The sequence below is a fragment of the Schistocerca nitens genome, chromosome 5 (genome assembly GCF_023898315.1).
Source record: "Schistocerca nitens isolate TAMUIC-IGC-003100 chromosome 5, iqSchNite1.1, whole genome shotgun sequence".
Classification (NCBI taxonomy): domain Eukaryota; kingdom Metazoa; phylum Arthropoda; class Insecta; order Orthoptera; family Acrididae; genus Schistocerca; species Schistocerca nitens.
Window position 1 is genome coordinate 356105072 of NC_064618.1, and position 21570 is coordinate 356126641.

Sequence of the window (21570 nt, forward strand, 5' to 3'; positions counted from 1 at the left end):
CTCAGGAATATGAATTTGGCGCCCCCCCCCCTCCCCCGCACCCTGAGATTGCTGCCCTTGGCAGACACCCTGGTTTGCCCCTCCCCTCTACTGCCCCATACATCTGGGCCTGTTGCACATGAGTGAATCTGGCAGCTTGGGCGCGCCAGTAAAATTTTTCCATGTAGCATCTGGCTGCTTTTGATGCTACTACTTATACAGCTAACAACCACATTTCCATAGCCAGATGCAGGAGAAGATACTACTCATACACAACTTAACTGTGCACATGCAGGAGCCCGCTCACAACTGCTCAAAGGAATCTAATACAAACAGTTAAGGCGTCGCACTCATCAGAGGTAATTTGTTATTCTGAAGCAATGCATAGTCTTGCTAAAGCCTTTGACACATTTTGCTGTTGTCAGTCGCTTGTATGAGCACTGTGTTTTGCTGTTGTATATGGCACATTCCCTTTGTAACTGAAGTTTTATTTTATTTTTTTCCTCTCGTTCGTATCTTACTGTTGCAGTATTATTCTGCAGTACCAGCAAACAGTAATATCATTTGTTAGAATATTGGTTCTTACCAGCCAAAATTACGAAAATCTAACTGAAAACTAAAACAATGAAAAAGTCCTGGAATTCTAAAAAATTCCCGGGTTTTTCACAGTTTTTTTCCCGGATGAAAAAATTCCCGGGTTTTTCCCGGATCTCCCGGTTGTCCCAGATCGTACACACCCTCAGGTTATTTTGTTTGTTGTTTGTATATTTGGAGTGTTTCATGGATGTCTAGTTTTTCTGCCTTTTGGTTGGGTGTATAGGATGATGATACTTGTGTTGTTAACATGTTGTTTTGTTTCGTGCAGGTGGGTGGCTATTGCTGATGTGTCGTATTTTTTGTTTATTAGTGTTGCCATGTGTTCTTTGAATCTACTCTCAAATGATCTGCCTGTCTGGCTTATGTAGGAGCAGTCACAGTCCAAACTATCAATTTTGTACACACCTGAGCGTGTGCTGACGTTGGGGGTAGGTTCTGTCCAATCTTGTTGTCTGTGGTAAAGGATATGCTTATGCCTTTTCATTTTAAGACATTGGCAGTCTGATATGAATTGTTACCTAGAAAGGGGATTGTATGCAAGATGTTATTTTCTTTTTGTTTTTTGTCTTGTGATTGCTTTGGATAGCTCTAGACTTTACCTTTAGAATAAAGAATAACAGTTGATTAACAGTTGAAATTTATCGGTAGCCTACCACAACACACACTACAATACACAACTCCTCTTGTCACCCCACAGCCCACAAAATGGCAGCATTCCGGTGCATTATCAATAGAGCTATTCAACTACCACTCTCCAAAGACAAATGTGATCAAGAAATTGAAATAATAAAACAAACAGCTATTGCAAATGGCTATAAAAGCTCCATAGTAGGCACCCCATACAGTCAATACTGGCAAAAATAAAAAGAAAATAACATCTTCCATACAATCCCCTTTCTACGTAACATTTCATATCAGACTGCCAATGTATTCAAATGAAAAGTCATAAGCATATCCTTTATCACAGACAACAAGATTGGGCAGAAGCTACACCACAACGTCAGCACACGAAACTCATTCATCACTCAAGTGTGTACAAAATTGAATGTTTGGACTCTGACTGTTTCTACATAGGCCAGTCAGGCAGATCATTTGAGAGTAGGTTCAAAGAACACATGGCAGCACTAAAAAACAAAAAATACAACATATCAGCAATAGCCACCCACCTGCATGAAACAAAACACCATGTTAACAACACAAGTATCAGCGTCCTATACATCCAACCAGAAGGCAGAAAACTAGCTGCCAAGAGCAGCTGCAAGACCTCACTCACATATATATCATCACACCAACAGCTCGTGCCCCCTGTCAGCTTGAAACTATATTACATCAACTACTGGCACAAATTGTACATCCACCTGCATATTTTAAAGCATTAACCAATGTATTACCCCAACCTTTAGGCAATTATTACATGTAACAGATATAATCTTAAGACCCCTTGCCATGTAAAGTTGGCTGTCATAAAATCACTCTTTCCACCATCTTTTTCCCTTTAACTTTCACTTTCTCTCCCTCTGCCTCCAGCCTTTCATATCTATCTATTAATCCCAATCAAAATTGTTATTTATGTATAATTTCACCACTGTACCCAATATGATTATTGTACTTAAAGTTTGTAACATTTCACCTGATTGTATAAACAAGTGTGAAGTTTAAGCTATTTTAACATTTCACCTGATTGTATAAACAAGTATGAAGTTTAAGCTCTTTTAACTTGTCAAAATCGGATCTATATAACACCTGAAGCATTTATTCCAATGCATGTATTCGACACCTCAAAACAAACACCTCCAATTCCTTAAAATAATAATAATAATTATAATAATGATGATGATGTTGTTACAATGTATATTCTTTGTACTTTGCAATAATGTTTTCTCTTCTGCTATACGATCCTTGCACCGAATAGTTTCCAGACGTCATATTTGTTTACAAAGTATGACAGTATACATGTGATACGAGAGTGAAAGGAGCCTGTGTCCACTGGAGGTACTGTATTTTACTTATTTTATGTTTACTGTTAGATATATGTTTAATTTTTTTGTCAAAAGAAACCCAAAACCATGTTCTGAAATAGTGTTTTGTTTTCTCCACCAGACAGTGCCACAAGTTCCTTCAAAAAATCGTAACACAATACACACACAAATGTCAAACTAACAAATGTAAATCCACCTGATGATGGAGGTTTAAACCTTTGAAATGCACCGTGGAGATTAATAAACAGTGACTGTTAACAGTAAACTTGTTGTTTCATTTAATGCAGCTGTCATCGTATGTTTCACAGTTCATGATGTTGGTACTGGAAATGTTACAGTAAATTTGTGGGATGAATCCATGACAAGGAGAGGCTCAGGTGAAATAGTTTCCTGTCTGCTTAACATTTTGATGAACAATTACAATATGCTTGACGAAGGTGTGGAACACATACCAATTATATGGTCTGACCACGTGTCGGGTAGAACAGTAACTGGAGTGTTTCAGCACTTGATTTCTGTCTGGTCAGCTGCAACTAGTTTACAGAAATACATCAAAAGTTTTTATGTCCAGGTCATAGTGGAAGGGACTTTGCAATGAGAGAGAAACAAAGAAGGTGTCAAAAGTTATGGTTCCTTCAATATGGGAGCATGTCATTGTTAAGGCCTTTGTCAATCCTTCAAAACTGATCGTTCAGGAGATAATGACGAAAGACTTCAAGGACATAGGATCCACTGACTTGATCTTCAAAAAGCTTTGAAAATTACTAATGCGCTCTAGTTGAAACTGTGTAGTTACAGTCTTTGAGGTGTCAGATGTGTCATGCTCTCAATGTGCTTCGCCCACAGGAAAGGCACTGTATTGTAAAACATGGTTGTGAACATCAAGTGAAAAGTTTTTTGATGCTTTCTGCTTTTCAGTTGCTCAATGACAGGGTACTGAAACTCCATAAGGAGAAGAAAAAGGATCTATGGAGATGATGAATTATATGGTGCCAAAATACATGCATTTTTAGGAAAACCTGCAGAATGACAACTGAATTTACTAAAAATTATCTGAATATCTAATTTCATGGATTGAAAAGTTCTACTGTTTACATGACAAGTAGCAATGTTCATTGTAAAGCTCCATAACAAGTAGTAATGTATTGTAAACACGACTCTGTATTTACAATTCTAGGTCAACTAGTTTCTTTAAAAATTCCAAAGCAACCAAATAAATGTTAAGCTAATGGTAGGAGAGAAACAGCAGCTACTTAATATAACTGTAGATGCAACAACTTTTTTCAAAGTCCCAGCCTTACCTTTAAGTTAAATGTAGCTACCAAAAACATGAATAGCATTAAGCAGTATAGTGACATTTTATTGTTACTGCGCACAGATCAAATTGCTATAGTTTTCTTATCTTTGATAATGAATATCTTGAATCATTCCACCTCTCTTAAAGTTATCCTTCTTTTATGGGATGTATGGAAAATCATGAATGAATGAATGTTCATCCATGGAATAAAATGAATAATTCAGTGGAATGCAGTGAGGATTCTGTAACACAAACTGAAGGGCCAGCTTATAGAAAGATAATGTACAGTCTATTCACACACTCAACATTTCCAAGAGACTTAAAGAGTTTGAATTGTTTGGTGCAGGAGAGGAATGTCATCAACACTCAGCATCGAACATTTGAGTGAGCTAGCTTTCATTTTCTCACTATCTCTCAGTCCTGACACTTACAATAGGCTGTTACAGCACTACCCACTGGATACGAACACTGGCCACATTGCCACACCTCTTCACACAGCATTCTTTTATCACACATCACTGTATTTTGCTCTGTGGAATTCAAACATGTATGTTTTGTTAAGAAAGCCATCAAATCTATACTTAGGACAGTGAAAATTAAAATGTCCAATGGTGCCTCTCCTGGTGAGCCCATTGGTTCGCTTATGAGCACGCACAACTAGTATGTGCCCCACAGGAGGTAGTTCTATTGCAAAACCACTTGGCCACTTCTGCCTGCAGGTGCAAAGGCCAGGACAGTAAAGTCTTGTACGCTATAGACTGGCTGCCTGACTGCCCACATGTCAGCTGTTTGCCCATGCTGCTGACTATTGTCTGCAAGTACTCGATTGCCTGCAGGAAGGCACTCGAGCTGGACAAACCTAGTCCAGAGAAATATCATACTTCCAGGCACAAGTCATTTATAACAACTTACAATAAACTCACTTGGATGGAAGTACTATGCCCTCTAACTTAGTATTACCCTGTACTATGGGTATGGATGCGACACCATGGCAACATTATAAACTATTTGCTGTTACATGCTACTAGAAAATGCTTCACCAACTAGGCCTATTAAACAAATTAGCTTTACTGGTAGATCAAATCTGTCCTATCAACATATAATCTTATAAAACTCAGTATCTTCTCAAAGACCGTTTTAAAAAGATTTTCTCACCTTAAGCAGTAAGGGGTGAAAAATTTTGATGACCTTGGTACAGCATATGTCATGTACAGGAAACCAATCTTCTTATTACGTTGTACCAATTCAATTAAGGACCTCTGATCAGCTACTTCTAGCATGCTTGTTGGTTTCATAATATCAGTAACCTCCTTCTTCTCTTTTCTTTGTGTTGTATGTACAGGTAGCTTATCTGAATAAAAGTAACAATAACAATAATAAGAATCATAGTAATAAAAAATGCAAAAAATAAGTTAAAACTAGGTTCCCAAAGATTTTGTAAGATTGATATGTCATTACTGTGCATTGCAATATTAACATATAATTTCTTTTTGTTCCAGAACTTAGGGCTTGAGTGTGGCTCCACCAAATATATAAACAAATTTCACATTTTCAGTTAAATTTCACATAGACATTAAATTCACATCAAGTATCAATCTAAATAATGTATATTATGCAACACATATTTTGAACAAGAAACACAGCTCATTATGTCATTAATGGCATAATGTAATGGGATCTCTGATGGCTTGAAGTGAGGAACCATCTCATCAGCCATCATAATAATGTGTAAAAGCCATCTAAAGATGAAAGGAAAACAGAAAACGGCTTCTGAAGAATAACAGGAAAAATCACTATGTTCTTTCCAGAAATACAATGTACTGTATGCCAGGATGATCAAGAAATGATTTGATGTGAGGACATGTAACACACTACATAGAGACAAATTAAAGTTTGAAAAAGATTAGAAGATAAAGTATAAATTAGATAAGAATAAAACCATCCTTTTGAGGAAGAGTAGGAGATGGTTTGGAAGATTCTTAAACAGAAGAAGCAAATGTGCTGACTGTGGGAGAGAAATAAGAGGAGGATAAAATAAGCCAGAGAAACTGGATTAAAATAAGAAACAACAAATGATCTGTACAAAAGCTGGTATGAGTGCTGGGTTGTGTGAATAAAAGATAATAAAATGAAGTGTGTGTGTGTGTGTGTGTGTGTGTGTGTGTGTGTGTGTGTGTGTGTCAGAGAGAGAGAGAGAGAGAGAGAGAGAGAGAGAAAGAGAGAATTCCAAATCCCTGAATAATGACATTTACATCATTGTGTTAATGAATAAATAAAAGAATTGAAAATTATCATTAATGTTAATGGTGCATACTCATCAGTAGGGCCTGGATTTTTATGTAATTACGTATTTTTTTCCTTCACACCTATGCATGTGAAATTTGCAAATGCTCATGAATTATGTTGCTGATGTTCACATACTACATTTCATCATTACTTATTCTTACATACATCATTATAATTAAATATTTTACATATTTTAGCTTCGTGCTACATATTATCACCTCTCCCTAGAAAAATATCCAAATCAGACCAACAATAAAAACTGAAGACAGGAAATAAATAGCCTTTAAAAATCACATTACAGTTCAATAAAACAGGGTTTTGTACATTGAGCTGGATTATGAAGGCTGTCCTTCTGCTTAATTTTCTAAGATCCCAAATTTCATTTCTCAAAAGCAAGGAAGATACAATACCAATACATTATGTAACATTATCGCAGCCATTTCTCTGTGGAGTAAAGGACTTAATCTGCTGTTGAGACTGGCAATGGAGCGAACAACAGACCAGTGCCCCAAAGTTTTCTGACAGCTATCAACCTACCAATCCAAAAAAAAGTTTGTCAAGTAGTACTTCTTAAGAGTTCAAGACTGATGCCTCCTGATGCACCAACATTATCATCTGAAGTAAGATCTTGGATTATGATGCACAATCCTTTCCACAGTGAGGAGAGATTGTTCTAAGTCAAGCTTTCAATGAGCAGATTAGGTGCTCTACAAAGTCCTAACTTCAGCAGTAGCAATACACACATGTACAAAGCAGTGCAGTCATCTAAGGAGTGAATGTTATTGATACAAACGCAAAACACTCAAAACCCTACACATGATTTTTTGTATGATATGTGCTCCACTATGGTTGCTGTTAACATTCCATGGCACAAACTTCAGATGTTAGAATATTAGTTTGTATGATATGTGCTACACTATGGTTGGTGTGAATATTCCATGGTACAAACTTTGGATTTTCAAATGTTACACACTTCTACAAAGTGGGCAAAAGGTTCCTGATCAATTGACAGGTTCCTGATTACTCAACATTAAGGGAAAACTATTTAGATTTTTGTTACCAGGAGGCTCTGAAAAGTGTGTATAAGTAACCACCACATATGGATAGTCATCGACAAAACAACAGATGCATGTAGGAGATCCACTGACAATGTCACTGCTGGTGAACTCAACAGAGAGGAACCATAAAAGCCATTACTGATTTCCTGTGAACTGTTGGAACACACAAATCATTAAACAATACCGTTTTTTGTCAATGACTGTCTTAAAATGTAGTGGTCTCAGTGAATTTGAGAAGAAAGAGTTCTTGTTGTGTACTCAGATGCTGTCGCCTACATGCTGAAGGCAGCAACTGCCCTTTGGGTATTCTGTCAGCATTTAACCTACTTCACCTGTCACACCCACGCATTGAAACATATCACTGAAGGAGTGCATGGCAGTTACCCAGAAGTAACTAAAACAAACTCATACAACAAGAAAGTATTTCTCAAAGCCCTGTGCCATGTATCGCTCTATAGAGAACCACTGCTGAAACTAACATGGTCACCTGAACCTGTACTAATGAGGTGGGATACAGGGACTGAAGCCACAGGTTTTTATAATGAACATTTTAAAGCCATGAAATATGCGGCTCATTCATTTCTGAGTGAATCTTCAGTCTGAGTATGAAAGGCACAAAAAAGCTTTCACAGAAACTAAAACTGAAAATGCAATGGTTTTCTTTCCAGTAGGATTAAAAAAATTAAAATCTACCAGTCTTCCTTTGCAGTAACCACTAGAAATTGTTGAGAATGTCAAATGCAAGCTGACTGACATTAGAGGTGATACTGGACACAGGGTAGTGAATATGTTTGTCACTGTTTTGGCAAGAAATCCAGACTATTTGACTTTTGCTACTTTACTGGTGCTCAAAATTAAAGCAATAAACAGAAACTTTGCAAGGTTGCATTTATTTTGCCACAGAACAGTGTAAAAAGGTGATAAAAGTAGAAACACTGTAAAGAACACTGAACATAAACAACTGCAACATGCATATGGTAGAAGAAATGTTCATTTTTTCCAACTTAACGGATTTGCACGCACATTCCATCAATTGGTTAATGCGCCCAGTGAGATGTGTTACCAGGCCTGGCTGCAATACAGGCCTGACAATGATGATGCATGTTGTGAGTGATGTCATCAGTCTCATGTTGAGGCAATAACCCCCATTCTTCCTGCAGAGCTGCTTGAAAGTCTTGGAGAGTGGTTAGTGGATGCTGATATGATGCAACCTATCTCCCTAATGCATCCCAGACATTCTGTATGGGGTTCAAATCAGGAGAGCAATCAGGCCATATCATGCATGCAGTATCTTCCGTATCCAAGAAAATATTAACCACTCATACTCTATGAGGCTGAGCATTATCGTCCATCAATACAAAGTCTGGGCACACACTACCTCACGACAACTGCACGTGAGGCTCAAAGATCTTGTTGCAATACCTGACAGCATTTAAATCTTGCCAATTCACCCATAGAATTTCATGAAGTGGTCAAACTAATCCCTACCTACACCATTAAGGATCCTCCTCAATATTGGTCTCTTTCCACAATTTTCGGATTCCAAAATTGTGTTCCACATTTCCTCCGGACGTGAATGTGTTGAGAATCACTGTCCAGACCAAATAGGGACTCATCTGTGAAAAGAATATTGGCCCACATTTCAACCATCCATGTGGCATGTTGATGACTCCACTCTAGATGTTCCCTTCTGTGATGACGCATCAGAGGTACACATACAGATCTCTGACAATAAAGGCTACTCTGTCAAAGCCTTCTGTGCACCATTTGTCTCGATACAACATGTCCAGTGGATGCTGCGAGGTCCGAGGCCAGTTGCCATGCAATACCAAGACAGTACTGTCATGCCCTTACAGACAAATAATGTTCCTCTCCTTTGGATATCACATGTGGTCGGCCATGCCCTAGTCTCTGGGATACTGTTTCAGTCGTCTCTATAAATTGTCACCACATCTGAGAAACAACAGAATGATTCACATTAACCCTTCAGGCCACATCAGTTTGCGACTGTCCTATTTCATTATTCTTACAGTCTTCCACAACAGAGAGTCTGGTAGGGGTCTTCTTTGTGCCATACTGCACTGTCTGTGACTGTATACACAGTGATTGTGGATGTGTGACTACACAGAAAACACTACCCCATTTGATAGCTGCTCTGATGTCATCGTTGATGTGGTTGTCCATTGACTGGAATGCCATCTTCCATGAAGAACATGACTGTACAGACATCTGTTGACTTTTGTATGATTATACTGTGAATTAGACACAACACCAGGAAATAGCAGTTTGTTGCTTTTATTTTGGACACCAGTGTATTTAGAATACCCTAAAAGGGATAGAAGCAGATGCTCCAGCCACCATATTTCCAGGGATATTTCATCACCTAAAATTCCAGCATACCTTTTAAACAAACTTTTCATTCAAAGATGTTTAAGTACATGTTAAGATAATATAGTAGGCTACAGTGCAATTCTGAAGATAATTTCAGTTGACATTATTGTTTTATGAAACTTCCTGGTAGATTAAAACTGTGTGCCTGACCGAGACTCGAACTCGGGACCTTTGCCTTTCGCGGCGCACACTTCGCTGCAAAGTGAAAATCTCATTCTGGATTATTGTTTTATGTTAAGTATTTAATAGAATATTTTCTTAAATATTTTACCATTTATCATTACACAAATATGTAAATATTTTTCTTGTTGATATTAGAAAAAATCCATGCTCTACTAGTCACACTCAAAATTATAAAAGAGAGGTAGAAGAAGGACATAAAAAATAAAATTGGTAGTAATAAAAGAAGTGTTTTCCTTATTTCTTCAATTTTAATACACCACCTGTCACTTTGTTTAGCTCTAGCTCAACTTTGCTTCAACATAATCTGTAATTTCTACTTAACAGATTTTAGTATGTTCCCTTTTTCCAACATTATTGTATTGTATTGTATTGTATTGTATGTTAACCAGGGGTCTATAAACAATGGAGAGGCTACGTCACCACCGCAGCCGCAGTGGTCCACAACCCCACGACGACTACCGCAGTCCACTTCACCCCTCTGCCGCCCCACACCAAACCACTCTTTCAGGGTTATTGTGTGGTTCAGCCACCGTGTGGTAGAGTAATGGTGGTGTACGCATACGTGGAGAACGTGTTTACACAGGCAATTTGTGCCAGGGACCAGGCGCTCCTTCCCAACCCGGAAAGCCGTGTGTTAGACCGCACAGCCTCAAACATTATTACTTCAATAAACAATTATGAAATATCTGTGTATATCGATGTATTCTTTACAAATATAACAAGCCCAAACTACAGCACTGCTGGTGAAAATTTGAAGAACATGAGAGAAGTAGCTGTGTAGGGCATGTGAATGATTATCTAAAATTATAGTGCAATAGCACATGGAAGAACTGAGCACCACCCCTGAGCAATCATGTTCAGACTGTCTTGTGATATTTCCTCCAACCTTTTCTTGTCTTCTGCAAAATTTCCCTTGTTGTGAAAACTAGCAATTTCATATTTTCTTGTTATTTCCGTCCGATGTTGTAGTTTGATGAGTAGATTTTTACCTATCAGTATGAGCTGTATCACTAATTCTATGAAATGTTTCATATCATACAATGCATATTACCCAGGTCACTAAAATTTAACAAATAAGACTTATTTAAATATGATACTTACCATCAACTCTTGATATTGGAGGAAGATGAATGGGTGACGGTGGTGCTAAACTTCTCCTGGACTGCAATGAACTTCGCCTCCTTTTTATCTGAGATGCTGTAAGATCGAGCTGCAAATATTTCATAGTTTAATGTAATATTGGCTTTATGGAAGTAGTACATATAAACATTAAGTGGCTTTATCTGTATATTACAATAATATGGCTGATGTATTGAAAAAAGGAGTGGGGTAGACAGTTTTACTCTGATATCTGAAAATCACTCTGTATATGACATCACAGAGCAACATTCCTAAAATAACACCACTGCTTTTTAATGATAACTGAGTTAATATTTAAATGAAAATTGTAGATGAGTGGTAATTAAGATGAATCATTTACAGACATACTGTGCCTGTCTGCGACACAGCGGCTCCTCTATACAATGAATAGGAGTGTATCCTTTTCATATTGCTGCTGGTATATACAATATATAATGTGACTCACTAGATAGCCTCAGATTGAATCTGCTCAGTGGATTAACGACAAGGGCTGGTGCGCCATTCTGCCTGGATGTTGTTTTCAGCCACTTTTCCATATCCAAGTAGGCAAATACCATAGGTTGGTTGGTTGGTTTGGGGAAGGAGACCAGACAGCGTGGTCATCGGTCTCATCGGATTAGGGAAGGATGGGGAAGGAAGTCGGCCGTGCCCTTTCAGAGGAACCATCCCGGCATTTGCCTGGTGTGATTTAGGGAAATCACGGAAAACCTAAATCAGGATGGCCGGACGTGGGATTGAACCGTCGTCCTCCCGAATGCGAGTCCAGTGTCTAACCACTGCGCCACCTCGCTCGGTGCAAATACCATACTGACACACACATCCCACCTTGGTTACACAAACATTTTGAAACTGTTCTCACTTTTCCATATGGTATAACACTAAATGCAGCCATATGGGGTACACAAATTCAGTCCTGGTGGTAGGGGGATAGGGTAGTGGCAGAAAGGCTATCCAGCGACCCTCTATCAATAACACTGGCAAATTCAGAATAACATGCCAACACAATGAAGACAGGGGGTAAGCCCAGGAAGAAGAAGAAGAAGAAGAAGAAGAAAGTAAAACATTTAATGTAAGCTGAAACACACTACTTCTAAACATATTATTAGTAGCTCCTTGCAGAATCCATCTAAAGAGGTATTTTGGCTCTTTCTTAAATGGGAATACTGAGTTTAACATTAAGAGTTCTTAGAAGCTAATTTATTATAAAATAAAATCTCTTTTTTTATATCTGCTATTCTCTTAGGTTTCACATCAAATTAAAATTTGTGCCACTTATTTTTTTGAACCATTTTCATAATGACAGGCAAGTGGCAGTTTAATGTAGCTGTTTATGATGCTAACATCCTTTGGAAATGTCGCTGTCACAAGTGAATAAGGTGTTATGTGTCACATGTGCACTGATGGGTTGGCATGGAATACTAATGGTGTAACATTCATTTTTACTTACGGATTCTATTTGTTGTCACAAAAGGAAAAATGTTTTAGCATTTACTGAAAAGTGTTATTCCTTAATATTTTCTGAAATACTCTTGTTTTTATATAACCTCTTTAAAGTTCATTTAAGCTAAGAACAAAAGCTGCATCCAAAAAAATATACCAATCATAACTAAAACTGTGTTGTTCAGACTTTATAATTTACATCAGGTTATGGGCCGGTACACGCAACCGGTTGTGTTGCCTCTGGACCCTACTACTGAACAGAAGGCAGCATATGCAGAATGGCAAAATAATGACGTGAAAGCAGCAAGTGTAACAGCAAGTGCGCTAAGCAAACTAGTTGCTGAACTTGTGTTGAAGCATGAAAATGCTAAAGAAATATGGAGCAAAATATGTGCTCGATTTAAACATAGCAGCACGCAACATTTGAACATGTTATTGAAAACTTTTTTCAGGTCAAAAGTGATGAAACAGAAGATATTAGCACACATGTGACTAAGGTTCAGAAGTTATTTGCACATCTAAATGATGCATTAACAAAACATGAAGAGAATACAGGGCCTGAAAGAATATTAATTGGTCAAATTTTATCTACGTTAGGAAAGGGATATTATAAATTTTAAAGATCTCTGGGAGACACTGCAGCACAAAATCAGAGTCTAAACTTACTTATTGCAAATCTTTGTGGCACTGAACTATGTGAACAAAATGCAATGGATGTAACTGCATTTGTTGTTTCTAACACACAGAAAAAGAAGATGTCAAAAGAGCAACCAAAACAAAAATTTCCATGCAATAAATGTACACAACTAGGTCAGTGGGTAGCAGAGAGTCCATCAAACGCTCCTGACTGCAATAGCACCTTTCACTTTGAGCTGCTGTGCTCTAGGTAATGGGAGATATGCTGCTAGGTCACACCCAGGGCCCTAGGATTTACTTTACACCTTTCTGCGGACACTCCGATGCCTCAAAGGGCACCAAAATGCCTGATCAGCCAGAGCAGCCTCATGTAACAGCTATGATATACCATTTGACAGCAGGTGTTACGATTCGGGAAAAAGCCAGTGGCCACATTGTCATGACAGGGCATGTGCAAATTGAGCTGTATGTGTTGAATATGTGTGTTGTTAAACCAGAAAAAGGTAATCAAGTGAACTCAGTGACATCTTCTGAAGCATTACATATGTATCACAAAAGATTCGGTCACCAGAATAAACAATGTGTCAAGAACATCTTAAAGAAACTTAACATCAGTGGAGAAGGTTGTAAGGAGAAACTTTGTAATGGTTGTGCATTAGAAAATTTACACAGACTACCATTCAGACATTGTGCAAATCACTTAACCCACACAGATTCAATGGACCAATGACTACAGAGTCATTTGGAGGTGCTCAATACTATGTATGTTTCACAGATAATTTCAGTAAATTTTGTCAAATTTACTTTTTGAAGTACAAAAATGAAGAGTACAATATGCTTAAACAACTTTTAAATGAAACTCAAACCAGAGGTCATGTTGTCCACCAGTTTAGATGTGATAAAGGTAAAGAATTTAATAACAACAGAGTTAACGAATTGCTCCAGATAAGGGACCAGAATTACTGATTCCTCCACCGTACACTCCTGAACACAATAGTTTGGCCAAAAGCGGAAACAGAATAATTGCTGAAGCTGCATGTTCAATGCTGAATGTAAGCAAACTACCAAGAGGACTGTGGGCAGAAGCTTGCACTACAGCAATCTATGTTTTAAATCATAGTGGAAGTCTTCATTCCAAACAAATTTCCTTATGACCTGTGGTACAATCGACCAGTAGGAAAACTTGATCACCACACTATTTTTGGTACTGGTTCCTATGTTCATGTCAACAAACATTCTCATTCAAAGTTTGATAGTAAGGCTGCTGTTGGTCAACTTGTTGACAAAGACAAATGACCAAGATGGATTTAGAGTCTGGATTACTTTCAAGAAGAAAGTCGTCTTGAGTCATGAGGTAAAATTTAAGATAGAAATAGTTTGTATTTTACATATTGATCATATCAGATTTGACTTTCCTTGGCATTCTGCTTCTGGAGGAAGTCAAAGTGAAGAAAAATTTTATGCAAGTGATTCTGGAGGAAGTCAAGTATCAGGTGACAATGATATAGAATCAACTGAATTCCTGAAAACTGAAACACATGACTTCTATGATGAAGATAAATTGGAGAGCAGAAGACAATGAAGAAAACCGGCCTGGATAGAAATTAGTGAGTTCTTATGCTAACAAAAGTTAGTGTTGGCAAACATAAGGATCCAAACTGTTTTACTGACATATTGCAGTCAAATGAAAAGGAAATGCTATTAATGAAGAAATAGAAGCACTAATGAGAAACAATATGTAGGTGTTAGTTGAATGTCCCATGAATGTCAACGTATCGCTGTAGTGATTTGAGAATTTTTGCATAAATTCTAGAACCACTCAGCCTTCCACTGTCTCAAACACACAATATTTTAGATGTGAGTGGGAAAAAGGAACCCTATCTACTGCACATCACCTGTCTGTGTGTCCAGGTCTGAAGTTTGTCATGAGAAGACTGTAGACACAGCAGTCAAACGGCACCAACAAGTACTTGTCGGTCGATCCATGGAAGTCATAGTGAAAGCACACGGAAGAACCAAGGAACTTCTGTGCTGTTTTGTAATGGTGGCTATTGTTAGTGACAAAAGAACAGTTGAGTTGAGCTGAGTTGAGGAAGACTTTTAAGAAACTCTTAACACAGACGTGCTAGAGGCAAGACATGTTTATGATTTCTGTGGTTATTAAACCAACTCAGTTGTAAATGTATCTTAATTGTGTCTAATGTGAGACGACATGGGTGACTTATAAGAAGTCAAATATTTATGTGAGAAATGATAATTTTGTTCTTTGTGGAAGTTGAAATATACCAAGAGTGAAGTAAAAGTATTCCTTGAGTATCTACTTATTTCACAAGTAAAGAGAGGGTCTTATATATTCCTTTAACTAGCATCACTCTTCAGAGAAGAAGTTTTTAGAGATTCCAGTAGCCGTCTAACCAGCAAAGAAGATCAGCTGCGCATTCACAAGTAAGTTGAATCTTGTAGAAGAAGTGGGACTGTTGCAGTCCAACTTCACACATTCTTGTTGTCAAAAACATTAGAACGTTGCAACTGTGACAGGACTGAAGGAAAAAAGGAATTTTGAGACAAACACAAGAGAAAAAGCTATCAAGTGTTGCCACAGCAACCGAGTGTAACAAAATAAGCCATTAAGAGAAACTCGATTATGCTGGAGTAAAGAAGGGAGAAAATTTGTAAATGGAAATAAGTGAGAAGACGTGAGGAAGTCACAGCGTGAAAAACCGGAGAGAAGATCTTGACATATTAGACTATATAGGAAGAGATATGCCTAGAATGATATGACTAAGAAGATCTTGTGTGGGGAGTATACAGCTCTCACACGCATCGCAGGGACGCAAATGAGGAAACCAACATCTGACGTCGCTGGCGCCAGTTGCTGTTCACCAGTGCTGATTACACATCTGCTCATCGACGCAGGCCAAATTCTATGCCGGGTGGGTGTAAAACAGAACTTTGTTTTAATACAACTTGGTATAAACTATTGAATGGACTTTATTAGTGTAGTTATTATACTTAAAGTTAATTTTTAAGTGCTCACAAGGTCTAAAGCTTGTAAAAATATGGATAACGAACAGCAAGTTGGGGAAACTTCAGAACCAGTCATGGCTATGAAAATTACTAAAGAAGGGCCAGACTGGTCTGAATTAGTGAATCTAATCAAAGCTCAAAGTCTACAATTGAATGTTCAGAGCGAAGCTTTAAAAGCACAAAGTTTGCAGTCAACTGCTCAAAATGCTACTTTAAGTAAGGAATTAAATGCTCCAAATGGAACCCTAACGAAAGAAATAAGTTTGGTACATTATAGTTTAAATGCTCAGAGTGAAGTTCTAAATAACCAGAGTGAAACCTGGAACAATCAAGCAACAAATACAGGTTTATTAAATGCCAAGGTTGACACACAGAGTAGAGAATTTAGTAATCTATGCAAAGGCGTGCGTAGTTTAAAGACTGAATTTGACACCCTAAACAGTAAAGTTGAAAATTTGAAATTAGAGTTAAAGAAACAACTAATTCTTTGAACATTCATGTAAATCAAATGTTTACTGAATTCAACCGAAGACAGATACTTTAAAAGAGAGTGCTGAAAAGCAAGATAAGTTAATGCCAATAATCCAGTCGCAAATTACAGGCATTAATACATGAGTAGATAATGTAGAAAGAAACTTCAAAGAGAAATTAGCGAACTCTGATATCATAAATACAAACAGATTGGAGGAACAGGTGGAAGAACTTATAGATCGGAAAGTTTCTGAGAAAGTAACATCTGGGAACGTATCTCCTATTCTGTCTTCTAAGAAGGATATAGATGACCTGTGGAAAGAATTCAAGCTTATTCAAGACAAAATAGAAAACAAGAGTATCTCCACCTAATGTTGTTTTAACTAGTGAATTGGTGACTGATTTGCAGTGGGGAGACTTTCAAGAGAAGTTTAAAGAGAAATACTGGTCTGCCAGTGCACAAGAAAAGTTAATATCAGATCCATGCGACCCGGGCAGAGTCATATACCTCCAGGGACATTAACATTCTGAGTTAACGGGAGGAGTGATGACCGTCGGATCCCGCGTTGTTTTCAGTGTTTCCTCCAAAATAGTTTTCCTGTACCGAATTCCCTGCAAATCTTAAAACTATTCTGTCACCTATTTCCAAAATCTTAAACTATCCTATAATCTTATTACATAGAAAACTGGATATTACAACAACTCAGGAAAATCGCAGAGTAAGAAAGAAAGTGATATTGACATAAAATAAAATAGAGTATTTTATATGTGTATAAAATATAATATGATGCGCTAAACAACTGTGATACCACAGTGTATAAGTTTTCTATTTTGTATAAAATATTTTATACCTTGTAGGAAATGTGATGTTGATGGGAGGGTTTATATGAAGTTCGAAAGGGATGGGTAATATAGATAAAAGCATGATTTATACGAACAGATAAGTCATGACTAACACAAAACACACACCACACCTTTCAAATAACCCTCGCAAACAAGTGTGCCTGATTCTTCATCATTTGCCATTTCCATAGGGCTGCTAAGATTTCCTTCAGGGACCTCAAGGGTGAAGGTGGGAATGTCCGTTCTGTAGGAGATGATTTAACACCAAACCTCCTCCAGCATCTCACTTGCGACGTAGGGATGCTGGGGAATGTAGGTGGGAAGAGTTTCCTGTCTTTGGTGCTGTCTTCTTACTCTTCTTCGATCTTGGCAACCATTTCTATTTATTTCCTTTCTTATTTCTCATTTGAGGATCTATCTATGTTTTCCCTCTTTCCATACTCACCTACTTCTATCAAGGAAGACCTTCCTAGTTTCTGTGGTATCTAATAACCTAACTCTTATATTCAGATAAGAAGGTCAAAGAATCAGACTACACAAACACACATCTGCATACACACAAAATTACATTTAAATGCAAACATTATGATTACAGATTAGAAACAGATTAGAAACCTGTCACGATGTGAGTACCACCAGATGTTGTGTATACAGGGACACACATACACATATATGTATACGGATATGAAAACTATGACAAGGGTTCCACAACCGTGGTACTTGATCGTCGGGAGTATGTGGCTGAGGGACAGTGTCAGCTTTCAGACAACACTACATACTAAGTTTGCCAAGGTAATCCCATTCCTGATGTCCAGGCGGTGCTTCAAGGAATCCTCAGAACCTTAGGCCCCCTACAAAACCTTTCACTTGACTCCATCAACCTCCTGACCCTACCAACACCCCGCATCCCTACCTTCTACCTACTTCCTAAAATTCACAAACCCAAACATCCCAGCTGCCCCATTGTAGCTGGTTACCAAGTCCCCACAGAACGCATCTCTGCCTATGTAGATCAACACCTTCAACCCATTACATACAATCTCCCATCCATCATCAAAGACACCAACCACTTTGTCGAACGTCTGGAATCCTTACCCAATCTGTTACCCCCAGAAACCATCCTTGTAACCATTGATGCCACTTCCTTATACACAATACACAAATATCTCACACATCCAAGGCCTCGCTGTGATGGAGCACTTCCTTTCACGCCGATCACCTGCTACCCCACCTAGAACCTCTTTCCTTATTACCTTAGCCAGCTTCATCCTAACCCACAACTTCTTCACTTTTGAAGGCTAGACATACCAACAATTAAAGGGAACAGCCATGGCTACCAGGATGACCCCCTCGTACACCAACCTATTTATGGGTCGCTTACAGGAAGACTTCTTGGTTACCCAAGCCTGCCAACCCAAAGTTTAGTACAGATTTATTGATGACATCTTCATTATCTGGACTCACAGTGAAGAAGAACTCCAGAATTACCTCTCCAATCTCAACTCCTTTTGTTCCACCAGATTCACCTGGTCCTACTCCAAATCCCATGCCACTTTCCTCGACGTTGACCTCCATCTGTCCAATGGCCAGCTTCACACATCCGTCCACATCAAACCCACCAACAAGAAACAGTACCTCCCTTATGACAGCTGCCACCCATTCCATATCAAACGGTCCCTTCTCTACAGCTTAGGTCTTCGTGGAAAATGAATCTACTCCAGTCCTGAATCCCTGAACCATTACACCAATAACCTCAAAACAGCTTTCGCATCCCGCAACTACCCTCCCGACCTGGTACAGAAGCAAATAACCAGAGCCACTTCCTCATCCCCTCGAACCAAGAACCTCCCACAGAAGAACCCCAAAAGTGCCCCACTTGTGACAGGATACTTTTCGGGACTGGATCAGACTCTGAATGTGGCTCTCCAGCAGGGATACGACTTCCTCAGATCCTGCCCTGAAATGAGATCCATCCTTCATGAAATCCTCCCCACTCAACCAAGAGTGTCTTTCCGCCATCCACCTAACCTTCGTAACCTCTTGGTTCATCCCTATGAAATCCCCAAACCACCTTCCCTACCCTCTGGCTCCTACCCTTGTAACTGCCCCTGGTGTAAGACCTGTCCGATGCACCCATGCACCCTCCCACCACCACCTGCTCCAGTCCTGTAACCCGGAAGGTGTACACGATCAAAGGCAGAGCAACGTGTGAAAGCACCCACGTAATTTACCAACTGACATGCCTCCACTGTGAAGCCTTCTATGTGGGAATGACCAGCAACAAACTGTCCATTCGCATGAACGGACACAGGCAGACAGTGTTTGTTGGTAATGAGGATCACCCTGTGGCTAAACATGCCTTGGTGCACGGCCAGCACATCTTGGCACAGTGTTACACCGTCCGGGTTATATGGATACTTCCCATTGACACCAACCTACCAGAACTCCGGAGATGGGAACTTGCCCTTCAATATATTCATTCTCTCTTCCCGATACCCACCAGGCCTCAACCTTCGCTAATTTCACGTTGCCGCCCCTCGTACCTCACCTGTCATTCAACAACATCTTTGCTCATTACTTCCACCTCAACTGACGTCTCTGCCCAACCTCTTTGCATTTACATATGTCTGCCTGTGTCTGTATATGTGCGGATGGATATGTGTGTGTGTGCGAGTGTACACCTGTCCTTTTTTCCCCCTAAGGCAAGTCTTTCCACTCCCAGGATTGGAATGACTCCTTACCCTCTCCCTTAAAACCCACATCCTTTCGTCTTTCCCTCTCCTTCCCTCTTTCCTGATGAAGCAACCTTGGGTTGATATATATAATTTCACACTGAGTATAAATAGGAAGGAGGCACGAGTAATGAAAGAAAACATAAGCCAGAGAGGAATTAATTGTGATAATCATTTTAATCAGTTTAATAAATACTCTGACGAATTGTAGGATAGTAGGACTTGAATTATAGGTAGACATAGAATCTAGTAAGAGTATAGAAGTTGAGAAGTAGAGGAGTACTCTAGGGATTAAATGAAGTATTAAGAAGTACACTCCTGGAAATTGAAATAAGAACACCGTGAATTCATTGTCCCAGGAAGGGGAAACTTTATTGACACATTCCTGGGGTCAGATACATCACATGATCACACTGACAGAACCACAGGCACATAGACACAGGCAACAGAGCATGCACAATGTCGGCACTAGTACAGTGTATATCCACCTTTCGCAGCAATGCAGGCTGCTATTCTCCCATGGAGACGATCGTAGAGATGCTGGATGTAGTCCTGTGGAACGGCTTGCCATGCCATTTCCACCTGGCGCCTCAGTTGGACCAGCGTTCATGCTGGACGTGCAGACCACGTGAGACGACGCTTCATCCAGTCCCAAACATGCTCAATGGGGGACAGATCCGGAGATCTTGCTGGCCAGGGTAGTTGACTTACACCTTCTAAAGCACGTTGGGTGGCACGGGATACATGCGGACGTGCATTGTCCTGTTGGAACAGCAAGTTCCCTTGCCGGTCTAGGAATGGTAGAACGATGGGTTCGATGACGGTTTGGATGTACCGTGCACTATTCAGTGTCCCCTCGACGATCACCAGTGGTGTACGGCCAGTGTAGGAGATCGCTCCCCACACCATGATGCCGGGTGTTGGCCCTGTGTGCCTCAGTCGTATGCAGTCCTGATTGTGGCGCTCACCTGCACGGCGCCAAACACGCATACGACCATCATTGGCACCAAGGCAGAAGCGACTCTCATCGCTGAAGACGACACGTCTCCATTCGTCCCTCCATTCACGCCTGTCGCGACACCACTGGAGGCGGGCTGCACGATGTTGGGGCGTGAGCGGAAGACGGCCTAACGGTGTGCGGGACCGTAGCCCAGCTTCATGGAGACGGTTGCGAATGGTCCTCGCCGATACCCCAGGAGCAACAGTGTCCCTAATTTGCTGGGAAGTGGCGCTGCGGTCCCCTACGGCACTGCGTAGGATCCTACGGTCTTGGTGTGCATCCGTGCGTCGCTGCGGTCCGGTCCCAGGTCGACGGGCACGTGCACCTTCCGCCGACCACTGGCGACAACATCGATGTACTGTGGAGACCTCACGCCCCACGTGTTGAGCAATTCGGTGGTACGTCCACCCGGCCTCCCGCATGCCCACTATACGCCCTCGCTCAAAGTCCGTCAACTGCACATACGGTTCACGTCCACGCTGTCGCGGCATGCTACCAGTGTTAAAGACTG

At 39.8% G+C, this 21570-nt stretch overlaps 1 protein-coding gene across 1 annotated transcript in view; it reads right to left on the reverse strand.

Annotated features, from left to right (window-relative positions):
- LOC126260454 (dynein axonemal heavy chain 6) overlaps positions 1-21570 on the reverse strand; it is a 1163459-nt gene that overhangs the window by 1047202 nt on the left and 94687 nt on the right. Inside the window, exons 3-4 of the mRNA XM_049957783.1 lie at positions 10872-10980; positions 5008-5203 (exon numbers count right to left, since the gene is read on the reverse strand). Of these exons, the coding sequence (XP_049813740.1) occupies positions 5008-5203; positions 10872-10980 (305 nt within the window). The remainder of the gene's footprint in view (positions 1-5007; positions 5204-10871; positions 10981-21570) is intronic.